A 12,953-nucleotide genomic window follows, 5' to 3' on the forward strand; every position below is an offset into this window, starting at 1 on the left:
TGTCCTTTGCTCATCAGTTTTCTTCATCCTGTGTCTAGGGGGATGGTTGGCGGGGGAAACTGGGATTATCCAAGTTCCTCTGAAACATCCTCTGTGAGCCCAGGGATGGGTGAGGCACCAGCCACCAGCGAGTCAGTGTGCAGCTTTCCAGAAAGGAAGTCATCAGCCAGTCAGCCAGCCCTGGCAGCCAGCACCAGGAGACCCTGCTGTCTTGTGATAAAGAAATGGTCTGCCTGACAGGATGGGGTGGATTTTTCTTTTTTCTCTTTTTTTTTTTTTTTTTGAGACAGGGTCTGGCTCTGTCGCCCAGGCTGGAGTACAATGGCAGGATCTTGGCTCACTGCAGCCTCTGCCTCCCAGGCTCAAGCTATCCTCCCACCTCGGTCTCCCGAGTAGCTGGGACCACAGGCATACACCACCACACCCAGCTAAGTTTTCGTATTTTTAGTAGAGATAGTGTTTTACTATGTTGTCCAGGCTAGTCTCGAACTCCTGAGCTCAAGCTATCCATCCGCCTCAGCCTCCCAAAGTGCTGGAATTACTGGCATGAGCCACTGTGCCTGGCCAGGGTGGATTTTTTCAAGTGCACATGTTGTGGTCCCAGAAGCTCTGATAGTACCAAATTCAAAGGGAAAAAAAGTCAACGGTTCCCACCCATCCTACCTCCCATGATGGCAAGAGGCCACACTGCAGAAACAGTCCATGTAAAACAAATTGCTATGGATTTTGAAAGTGAACCTTAAGAGAACTGCACTATGTTTTCTTCATTAGAGTTCTCTGGTAATTTCAAGCTTTTTTTTTTTTTTTTTTTAGACAGCGTCTCACTTTGTTGCCCAGTGTCACCCAGGCTGGAGTGCAGTGACGCAATGTCAGCTCACTGCAACCTTCGCCTCCTGGGTTCAAGTGATTCTTCTGCCTCAGCCTCCCGAGTAGCTGTATTTTAGTAGAGATGAGGTTTCACCATTTGGCCAGGCTGTTCTCGAACTCCTGACCTCAAGTGATTCACCCATCTCAGCCTCCCAAAGTGCTGGGATTACAGGTGTGAGCCACTGCACCCGGCCAGTAATTTCAAGCTTCTGAGGAGCCCTCTGAATTGTTAAATAACTTGGAGCTATGTCCCACATATCCATCTTCAGTGTATGTTCAGTATTTCCTAGGAAACCTGCCCTTGGTTGTTTTCTTTGTGGTGATTCATGAGCTGGCAAATTTGACATGTGTTACAGAATATATCTTTCCTCTGCTCTCCTACCTCGTAACCAGAACTTAATTATCCTGCTTTAGTCACATAAATAGCTAACTAAATAAATATATGGGATTTCGGCCTGCTCACTGTGAAAATAGACCCTCTAAATGATCTCTTCCACTTGCAGATATTTGCAAATATGGATCCATCCCTCTTGACGTGGAGGAGAAGTTACGGTTGGAATGGCCCTACCAGGAGCAATTGCTACTCCGAGAACACTACCAGAAAAAGTTCAAGAACAGCACCTACTCAAGTAAGAAACGAAAGACACCCTAGAGATGTTCCAGCCCCAAAGATATTTGAATAGGTTGGACTCGGACACCAATCTAGCAAGTCCTACGGAAGCTGTATAAAGCTGAAAATACTGAAGCATTTCCCAAATGGGAAATCCTGAACTCAAAACTCGTTTTTTTTTGTTTTTGTTTTTTCTTCATCTGACATTGCTTAGTAGCCATAGAATGAAAGATAAATCAATCGTTCATGACTAACAATGACCTTCAGTGCTCTAAAAAACTAGGGAGTCAAGGAAAACATGAATATATTCCTCATGTAAAATTAAAATACAGACATATAAAGGGCAAAACGTGAACATCATTCATACTTTGAGGTCCATCCCCCTCCCAGAAATAACCCCCAGCATGCATTGGTTTAGAGCATTAGGCAGGAGGGCCCTGAGTCACTCCAGACAGTCTTGGCCACCAAGCAGCATTCTCTTTTTGTTTCCTCTGTGGCTTTTGCAAACACAGGGCTAGCTCAGCTACCCATTATTATATTTTCAGTCACTAAAACAGTCTTCCAGTCTTCAAATTAGGATGACATTGTCACATGGGGCTTTAAAGCAAGTGAAACAAGGAACCCTTTTTTTTTTTTTTTTTTTTTTTTTTTTGAGACGGAATCTCACACTTGTCGCCCAGCCTGGAGTGCGATGGCACCATCTCGGCTCACTGCAACGTCTGCCTCCCGGGTTCAAGAGAGTCTCCTGCCTTAGCCTCCTATTCATTATGAGGAATATTTGATTATTCAGTTCCTGTAGGGTAAAGATATTACCCCAATCATATTATTGATTATTGAGTAGCTGAGATTACAGGTGCCTGCCACCACAACTGGCTGATTTTTTGTATTTTTTAGTAGAGACAGGGTTTCACCATGTTGGCCAGGCTCCAGGCTGGTCTCGAACTCCTGACCTCAGGTGATCCACCCACCTCGGCCTCCCAAAGTTCTGGGATTACAGGCGTGAGCCACCACTCCTGGCCACAGTGCTTTTTTAACTATGAAATATATTTTTATCTGAAGTTTGATGTTTATACCCAACTGAGGGATGATGTTTCCATATCTCAGTTAAAGAAATAACCTGCTCAGATCCTTTAAGCTCTTCTTTTGACTTTTGAAAATAAATTATCTTGAAGTTACTATACTTTGTTTGGGTTAGTTAACATTATTTAAAGTATATTATTTTAATTAATAAATTATCTTTGTAAGATTTTACTGTATACTACCTGGAGTTCAATGTATCAGAAGGATTTCAAATTTATATACATTTTTTATGTATATGGTACAGAAAAAAATGTGATCCATAAGAAATCAGAAAATAGCGCATATGCTAATAGCTAATATTGTCCTCTAAAAAACTTTTTTTTGCATTTTTAAGAGGGGGATCTACTCTGACACTTTAATAAGTATAATTAATTATTGACTGGAATTTGGCATAAGGCAGGGCCATTTCAGATCCCATTAAAGGAATGACATGTACCAGAGAACCACAGAAGTAAGGCCACATTTGTAATAAATCATTATAGCTCTGCTAGGAGAAGACCCGGTTGTATTAGGTAATTAATGGATTTGCTCTTAAAACACATGTCCCAGAAGATATAGGTAAGCCTTGGGGGGTCGTATTAAACATTATACTAATGTATCTTAAATTTCTAAGAAAGTTTTGCTACTTCACAGGATCTTTCTGTTACCAAAATGGTAGGTTTCCAACTTCAGGACTTGGCTTTCATAGTTCCTAGACCAGGGGAAATGCCTTCCTTTGCTAACTATGCAACCGGGTTAGTTAGTGTAAGTCCAACCACCCTGTTGGCAATGCTAAAATGTACAACAAACACAGAATTTTATTTGCATTTGTAAACATTTGATTTCTGGCTCGAAATTTTCAGCTTTCACGGGCACGTCATGGAAACAGAAATCTTCTGTGTTTAGTTTGGGCACCTACTATTGTAGTGACAAATATTTCAGAAGCCAATAGGGGATTCCACACATTGTTCTGAACCTGTGGCTGACATTGGTAATGGCTGAGTGGCATGGGGACATACCACAAAGGAAGAGGTAGCAAAAGGCTGCTGAGATAAGGACATGTTCATTGCTTAGCTAGTGGCCTGCACCCTTAAAACACATGTCCCAGGCTGGGTGCTGTGGCTCACGCCTGTAATCCCAGCACTTTGGGAGGCTGAGGCGGGTGGATTACCTGAGGTCAGGAGTTCGAGACCAGCCTGGCCAACATGGTGAAACCTCATCTCTACTAAAAATACAAAAATTAGCCAGGCATGGTGGCGGGCGCCTGTAGTCCCAGCTACTCAGGAGGCTGAGGCAGGAGAATCACTTGAATCTGGGAGGCAGAAGTTGCCGTGAGCCGAGATTGCGCCACTGCACTGTAGCCTGGGCGACAAAGTGAGACTCTGTCTCAAAAAAACAAAAACAAAAAACAAACAAAACAAAAAAAACAGGTGTCCCAGAAGATATAGGTAAGTTTTCTAACACAGGTCCTCTTGAATGGTGTGTTCCACTGAAGTAGAAGATGACAAAAACATTTGTCATGAGAATATAGACTCACATTTTAAACCTGTTTGAGCAGGAAAAGGAAGCAATGTTACAGATGTAATTCTGGGTGTGACTGCAGAAAGGATGATTCCCTTATTAAAGTAATCATCCTGAGTGAGCTAACTCTTTGTACTTCCTCTTCTCCTCCTGTTCCCCTCATCACCCCATTCTTCCGTTGCCTACACCCAGGCCCACACTGGATGCTGACATACACTTACAGGGTACAGTCCAAGGGAAAGAGTCTGCCATTTCTTCCAATGTGTCATCCTGGTTATCTTCATTCCAAGGATCTCTCCACTCTTTATACAGTAAGAGATGAGAGTTTGGAAAAGGATTGGGAATAAGATAATGAATTCTAAGTTTTTAAATTGTTCTTAATATTTTGGGGAAGGAGTAGGCTAAGCGGCCCTTTTTCCTTTTTTTTTTTTTTTTAAGAGTAGATGTGGCCAGACATGGTGGCTCATGCCTGTAATCCCAGCACTTTGGGAGGCTGAGGCAGGTGGATCACTTGAGGTCAGGAGTTCAAGACCAGCCTGGCCAACACAGTGAAACCCCGTCTTTACTAAAAATACAAAAACTAGCCGGGCTTGATGGCGTCCACCTGTACTCCCAGCTACTCCAGAGGTGGAGGCAGGAGAATCGCTTGAACCTGGGAGGCGGAGGTTGCAGTGAGCCAAGATTGTGCCATTGCACTCCAGCCTGGGCGGCAGAACAAGACTCTGTCTCAAAAAAAAAAAAAAAGAAAAGAAAAGAAAAAAAGAATGGATTTGAACTCAGTCATCAAGAGCATCTATTCCAGGAGATGTTACAGTTGATTATGTTATAGGGGGTGTATAATAGAATTTCAAGCTATGTAAATTCCAAACTCATTTGGAAGAATGAGGAAATGGAGGAAGGGTAAAGTATGAGTGCAAGCATTCCAGGTTTTTTGAAAATGCTATAATCTTTGTTCAGGACTAGTACAAAGTGCTATTTAGCTGTAAGGGTTTTTTTGTGATTTACAGACAGTTTTCACATGTGTCATTTCAACCTTGGTTTTATGGCGAAGGCAAGTGATGGTGCTTGTCCTGGGACTGTAGATCCATAGCTGAGGTTCCTGTCGGGCAAAGATATTACTCCCAATCATATTATAGTCTATAAGTGGGAGAGCTGTGCCTGGAGCTCAAGTCTTATGATTTCTGATCCAGAGCACTTCCTACAACATGATTTTGCAATATAAAAGCCTATAATATGTGACTAAAGCAGGTCACTCACCCCTTGTAACAGACTCTAGTAATGGCACTGCCACCAAACGGCTGTGTGATATTGGGCAAAGACTTACCTTGTTTGAATCTCAGTTTCCTCCTAGAAAAATGAGGGTGGAGGTTAAGCATAGGCTGATGATCCCAAAGCCTCCATACTGCCCTAAACTGTGGCTCTAAGATCCAGTAGAATGCTGGGTCACAGGACTCTAGGGAGCTTTTCAAACCCAAATGTCTGTCATTCCTTGATGGTAGGCAGCAGTTTATGGAAGTGGGTGACACAGCAAATATCAAAACACCTAAAGCAGCTTGCAAGAGTTGTTTCTGCCTAGTGGTCTTTATAGTTAATATTAAATAGTTAATTTTTTTTTTTTTTTTGAGACAGAGTCTTGCTTTGTCGCCCAGGCTGCAGTGCAGTGGCACTATCTCGGCTCACTGCAACCTCCACCTCCTGGGTTCAAGCAATTCTGTTTCAGCCTCCCAAGTAGCTGGGACTACAGGTGCGTGCCACCACACCCAGGTAATTTTTGTATTTTTAGTAGAGACAGGGTTTCACCATATTAGGCAGGCTGGTCTCGAACTCTCGACCTCAAGTGATCCACCTGCCTCAACCTCCCAAAGTGCTGGGATTACAGGCATGAGCCACCACGCCCAGTTTAAATAGTTAATATTTAATATTATTCCATAGTTATTCAAGTAACTCAAGCCAAAGACTTAGAAACAAAACAAAAAGCCACTTTTAAGGAGAAAGGCTGTAAGTTTGCCAGATAGATAGAGATCTTTCTTTTTTAACTACAAGAGTTCAGGAATGAATTACTCTTTAACAAACGACTGTAGATATACATGAAAATTGGAAGGACTTATTATGCATATGGTAATCAATTTAAAGACAACACTTAAAATTATATTGTTGCCACTCTCAAAAAGTGGTAATAGAACAGCTAATGGTTTAAAAAGCAGAGTACAGAAGTTCCCAAACTTATGGCACCTTAATATGGCAGAAAATTTTTTTACAACATGCCTAGGCCACAAAAAATACCTGTATTTTGTAAATTGTAAGGCCTACACAACCTAATAGTAATAGGTCCAATAGTAATGTTGTCCAATAGATGTTGATGTTTTTTCCTTGCAAACTTAAAAGATCCTACAGTGCCTCTGTAAATAGCACTGCCTGGTTAGAGTTGAATTTCAGATAAATGATTTTTTTCATGTTAATTATTTTTCTTTTCTTCACTTTTTTTTTTTTTTTTTTTTTGAGACAGGGTCTCATTCTGTTGCTCAGGCTGGAGTGCAATGGCATGATCATGGCTCACTGCAGCCTTGACCTCCCTGGGCTCAGGTGATCCTCCCACCTCAGCCTCCCAAGTAGCTAGCTGGGACTACAGGTGCTTACCATCGTGCCCGGCTAATTTTTGTGTTTTTGTAGAGATGCGGTTTTGCCATGTTGCCCAGGCTGGTCTTGAACTCCTGGGCTCAAGTGATCTGCCCGCCTCGGCCTCCCAAAGTGCTAGGATGACAGGCATGAGCCACTGCACCTGGCCCCTGTGCTAAGCATTTCTTAATGGTTACATAGGACATACACTAAAAATTATTTATTGCTTATCTGAAGTTCAAGTTTAACTAGGTGCCCTGCACTTTTAGTTGCTAAATCTTGCAGCTGTACCCATGCATTCACTGGTGCTCCCCAGCTTGCCTGGCACAGAGTTTGGAAACCACAGTCCTATAACTCTAGGCCAATTTTTTAATGTAAAATTTGATTCATTTTAAATTAGTAAATCATATACAGGGATTTTTGAAAAAATTGTTTTAAACATAATTAAAATTATCAAAATATTTTTTAACTGAACTTGTGACTAGAGATATTTAGATTATGAAGAGTGGGGTTTATGCTAACTAATGACAGTCTGGCTATGCATGTGGAGCACTGAGCTATAAATTGTGGCTTCCCCAATTCTCCTGATGTCACTTGAACAAAACCTAAGTGTCAGACCAGAGCTTCTGGTATCTTCCACGGGATTTCATTCAACAGCTGGAGCAAATGAAGTCAGATTGTTTTTTTTAATTTGTCCAATTTTGTTGTCTCGTAAACATAATTATAATCATTTATTAGAACTACAATTTCTTCAGTTTAACAACAGAAATAGTGATTCATTATGAAAAGCGAATCTGGAGGCCTTCATTGTGGTGCCAATCTAACCATTAAATTGTGACATTTTTCTTTTAGGAAGCTCTGTAGATGTGCTATACACTTTTGCAAATTGCTCAGGACTGGACTTGATCTTTGGCCTAAATGCGTTATTAAGAACAGCAGATTTGCAGTGGAACAGTTCTAATGCTCAGTTGCTCCTGGACTACTGCTCTTCCAAGAGGTATAACATTTCTTGGGAACTAGGCAATGGTGAGTACCCCAGGGAACAATTCATTAATAAGGAGATTCCCCACTAGCATTATTTCTTTTCTTTTTTTTTTTTTTTTTTTTTTTTTGAGACAGTCTCGCACTGCCGCCCAGGCTGGAGTGCAGTGGTGCAATCTTGGCTCACTTCAAGCTCTGCCTGCCAGATTCACGCCATTCTCCTGCCTCAGCCTCCCGAGTAGCTGGGACTACAGGCCATTCTCCTGCCTCAGCCTCCCGAGTAGCTGGGACTACAGGCACCCGCCACCACGCCCGGCTAATTTTTTTGTATTTTTAGTAGAGACGGGGTTTCACCGTGTTAGCCAGGATGGTCTTGATCTCCCAACCCCATGATCCGCCCGCCTCGGTGTCCCAAAGTGGTGGGATTACAGGCGTGAGCCACTGCGCCCGGCCAACAGTCTTTTTAATATTAGCAAATATACTTCTGCCTGGGCACATTCTTGCAAGTGCTCAACAATGCAGCTTTTTGAAGTGCATGTGGCAGAAACTCTTACTGTATTTATTCCAGAACCTATTATTGCTAATCCCAGTTTATGTTACATTTGAAGTGAGAACCAGTTGGAGCCAGCAACATTCCCAGCTCCAAAGTTCCCTTGAGATTTTCAGAATCACTTAACCCTATTATGCTTGGCAAGCTGGACTCAGCAAAACTGGGAAGTCAGCAGTTTGTTTTATTCATCCCTTTCTTTCTCGGTTTCTCAAATTTGTCAGTTAATCTCAGTCACCCCATTGCAACCTTCATTACCTGCCCAAGCAGTCTAGAACTTGCCAGTATAGAACCCTACGTGGGTCAAGCTCCTGACTGTCTCCTTCTTCACTCTTTTTTTGCAAAGAACTTGTAAATTTTAACTATAAGTATTCATGATTTGCCACATTTATTCAAAACATAGAGTGCTTTTTCCACATATCAACCAATGGAAATGAGGATTAAATGGGAAATGAAATGTAGTAATAGGATGAGCACAAGTCTTCTTCCTGCTCAAACTTTTTTTTTTTTTTTTCAGACAAGATCTTGCTCTGTCGCCCAGGCTGGAGTGCAGTGGCGTGTTCATAGCTCACTGTAACCTCCAACTCCTGGGCTCATGCATTCTCTCACACCTCAGCCCCCTGATTAGCTAGGACTACACTATGCATAACCAATTTTTTTTTCTTTTGTCTGGTTGTGTTGCCCAGGCTGGTCTCGATCTCCTGGCCTCAAGTAATCCTCCTGCGTCGGCCTCCTAAACTGATGGGATTATAGGCATGAGCCACTGTGCCCAGTGTCAAACCTTTTTTCCAAAGTAATGAAGTTACTAGATATGGAATACAGTGTAGTTCCCAGATATCCATATCCATTGGTTTATTACCCTAATTATTAACTTCAAATTGTTTAATAGCCCCTCATATCTCAGTTATACAGTTAAAATTTTTGTTTTGTTTTTCTGGAGTATCTTATTTATAACTATGAGTTTTACTTTACTTATTTATTTTATTTTTTGAGACAGACGCTTGCTCTGTCACTCAGCCTGGAGTGCAGTTGCGTGATCATGGCTCACTACAGCCTCGACCTTCTGGGCTCAAGTAATCCTCTCCCTCAGCCTCCCAAGCTGAGACTACAGGCATGCACCACCACGTCTAGCTAATTTTTTGTGTGTTTTTTTCCCCTCATGGAACTATGTTACCCAGAGTGGTCTCAAACTCCTGGCTTCAGAGGATCCTCCCATCTCAGCCTCCCAAAATGCTGAGATTACAGTCATGAGCCATAGCGCCAGACCTGGTTTTACTTTTCTTGACTTTGAATTACAAGTTTTTGTAATTTGGAAAATGTTCTGTTGCTTTTATATACTGCTGTATGTTTGCTTTTAAATACAACATTTCTCGATATATATTTTGAGAATTGCTGTCTTTCAGAACCTAACAGTTTCCTTAAGAAGGCTGATATTTTCATCAATGGGTCGCAGTTAGGAGAAGATTTTATTCAATTGCATAAACTTCTAAGAAAGTCCACCTTCAAAAATGCAAAACTCTATGGTCCTGATGTTGGTCAGCCTCGAAGAAAGACGGCTAAGATGCTGAAGAGGTAGGAACTAGAGGATGCAGAATCACTTTACTTTTCTTCTTTTTCCTTTTGAGACAGTCTCGCTCTGTCACCCAGACTGGAGTGCAGTGGTACAATCATGGCTCACTGCAACTTCGACCTCCCAGGCTCAAGCAATCCTCCCATCTCAGTCCCACAAATAGCTGGGACTACAGGTGCACACCACCACACCTGGCTACTTTAAAAACATTTTTTTGTAAAGATGGGGTCTCCCTGTGTTGCCCAGGCTGGTCTCTTGAATTCCTGTGCTCAAGCCATCCTCCCACCTCAGCCTCCTAGAGTGCCAGGATTACAGGCATGAGCCACCATACCCAGCCACCACTTTTCTTAAAAAAAAAAAAAAAAAAATTCTCTCTGGTAGACAATCCTCAATAGTCCACGTGTTATTAAACAATCTGCTGCCTGAATACATGATTTACCAAAAAAGGAAATTTTTTTTTGAGACGGAGTCTTGCTCTGTCGCCCAGGCTGGAGTGCAGTGGCGCAGTCTCGGCTCACTGCAAGCTCCGCCTCCCGGGTTCACGCCATTCTCCTGCCTCAGCCTCTCCGAGTAGCTGGGACTACAGGCGCCCGCCACTACGCCCGGCTAATTTTTTTGTATTTTTAGTAGAGACGGGGTTTCACCGTGGTCTCGATCTCCTGACCTCGTGATCCGCCCGCCTCGGCCTCCCAAAGTGCTGGGATTACAAGCGTGAGCCACCGCGCCCGGCCCAAAAAAGGAAATTTTGACGGGTTCAGAATACCAAGGGATCTGAGGCAAATGGCACCTATGATAAAATTTGCTATCAAAATTAGGAAGTTTGTGTTTGCCTGATCCTAAAGCAGTAACCAGCCCATTTCTAGGGAATAAAACTCTCATGCGTATATTGTGCATATATATGTATTATATGACTGAGTGATAATAAAAATTTTTTTCTAGCTTCCTGAAGGCTGGTGGAGAAGTGATTGATTCAGTTACATGGCATCAGTAAGTATGTCTCCTGTTCTTAATACAAGGAAAGTAAGGCTAGCTTTATTTATTACCTAGTATTCAAAAAGTTAGTTCCATTTAACTGCCAATTGACTGCAGTTCAAATAAGAAACAAATAGTGTCTCAAGTAGCACGGTACTCCAATATTAATATTAATAAAACAAAAATTTTAAGTTATTTTAAATAATGTTGTGGTTTCTATAAAGATCACTTTATACAGAAGAACAGTGCCAATTAACCCATGGAACATATAAGTAGCTAAAACCAATTGCTTGCCAAAGAACCAGTAACCCAGGAGTACATGTACTTGCCACGGTGTTTTTTCAAGACAGAGTAACTGATTTCTAGTTACTTGCATACAATGCACTCCTGCTCATAACTTCCTTCCATCTTGGTCTTTCCCTAGTAGAACTTCTACCTTTCTTTAGTAACAGGTGAGTGGGAGAGGTAAGAAGAAGAATAAGGTCAGCAATTAACCTAAAAGCAGAAAGTAAAGTTTGTTATTTTTTTTCTGAATATTTTCTGTATAATTTAGCTACTATTTGAATGGACGAACTGCTACCAAAGAAGATTTTCTAAACCCTGGTGTATTGGACATTTTTATTTCATCTGGGCAAAAAGTTTTCCAGGTAATAGTCTTTTTAAACTTTTTAATGTAAAACCAGAATCCTTATTTTATAGTCTAGCTAGTTCTAAATTCTATAGGTATGTCTATGTGCATGTTTTTCTAATTTTAGAGAACAAGCACTGTGACTTATCCCCTGTTAGTTTCCCCCTTAGCATTGGGTCTTACCCCATGTATGTGATTAGAAATTTGAAATATTTCCAATAGCCTTTAGTAGAATTAACTCACATAAATGATAAGAATGGGTTGGTTCACTTCATATTCCTTCCACAGCCTACTATTTCAATAAAAGAAAGTTTCCCAAGACCTAAATGACTATGAACATATTTTATAACTATATAAGAGGGGTGAGTCTAGGAATACAAAGTTTTGAATGCTGTTAATTTTCAACACCACAGTTGAAACCACAGGTCAGCTTTTTTGCAATTACCACGGATACTTTTCTGTTCTGTAGGTGGTTGAGAGCACCAGGCCTGGCAAGAAGGTCTGGTTAGGAGAAACAAGCTCTGCGTATGGAGGCGGAGCACCCTTGCTATCCGACACCTTTGCAGCTGGCTTTATGTGAGTGAAGCAGCGCTGGCCTTAGGGGTCAGAGTGCAGCTCTTCTCCATCCTTCTATTCTGCTGAAATAGCTCCCCAGCCAAAAAGCAGATCAAAGACGGTTTCAGTGGCTGAGCCCCAAAATTCATGCCAGATTTTGCAAGAAAATGATTTACTAAAGCTTGAGGGACATCTTTAACAAGGGTCCCAAATTAATCACTATAAGGATGAATTGTTTTAGAAATTTTGTCCTTTAATTATGGCCCATAAATATGTCAAGTAGTCCTTACTTTAAAGAAGTACATTGTAAAAGAATGCATATAGCCGGATATGGTAGTTCCTTGTAATCCTAACACTTTGGGAGGCCAAGGTGGGAGGATTGCTTGAGCCCAGGAGTTTGAGGCTGCACTGAGTTATGATGGTGCCACTGCACTCTAGCCTGGGCAACAGAGTGAGACTCTGTCTTTTTTTTTCCCCCTCTGTCATCCAGGCTGGAGGGCAGTGGAACAATCTCACCTCACTGTAACCTCTGCCTCCCGGGTTCAAGCGATTCTCCTGCCTCAGCATCCTGAGTAGCTGGGACTACAAGAGTATCACCGCACTGGGCTAATTTTTGTATTTTTAGTAGAGACGGGGTTTTGACATGTTGCCCAGGGTGGTCTGAAACCCGTGAGCTCAAGTGATCTGCCCACCTCAGCCTTCCAAAGTGCTGGGATTACAGACATGAGCCGCCACGCCCGGCCACACTCTGTCTCTTAAAAAAAAAAAATGCAAGTTAGAGCATATTACAGCTTTGTCTCTCAGGAGGATACTTAGTGTATGTAGCTATAATTCATAGATTCCCAAGAAGTTTAGAGCCTAAAGTATGAGGTCCCACCAGAGGGGCTATTATTGAATTTAAAGATTTGTTATATCATCTCATTGTCCAACACCACAAACTTGATTGCTTTAAAATACTGGTTTAGTTACATTTAGTAACTCTATTAGTGCTTTTAATCTATAGTGCTATATCCTCACATTGAGATTT

General features: G+C 41.8%; 1 protein-coding gene across 1 annotated transcript in view; it reads left to right on the forward strand.

The window, feature by feature from the left end:
• Nucleotides 1-12,953, forward strand: part of HPSE (heparanase) — a 42,592-nt gene that overhangs the window by 14,651 nt on the left and 14,988 nt on the right. Inside the window, exons 3-8 of the mRNA XM_032148303.2 lie at nucleotides 1,371-1,496; nucleotides 7,526-7,699; nucleotides 9,605-9,773; nucleotides 10,711-10,758; nucleotides 11,297-11,390; nucleotides 11,841-11,947. Of these exons, the coding sequence (XP_032004194.1) occupies nucleotides 1,371-1,496; nucleotides 7,526-7,699; nucleotides 9,605-9,773; nucleotides 10,711-10,758; nucleotides 11,297-11,390; nucleotides 11,841-11,947 (718 nt within the window). The remainder of the gene's footprint in view (nucleotides 1-1,370; nucleotides 1,497-7,525; nucleotides 7,700-9,604; nucleotides 9,774-10,710; nucleotides 10,759-11,296; nucleotides 11,391-11,840; nucleotides 11,948-12,953) is intronic.

Source organism: Hylobates moloch, unplaced genomic scaffold (genome assembly GCF_009828535.3).
Source record: "Hylobates moloch isolate HMO894 unplaced genomic scaffold, HMol_V3 SCAFFOLD_2, whole genome shotgun sequence".
Lineage (NCBI taxonomy): Eukaryota > Metazoa > Chordata > Mammalia > Primates > Hylobatidae > Hylobates > Hylobates moloch.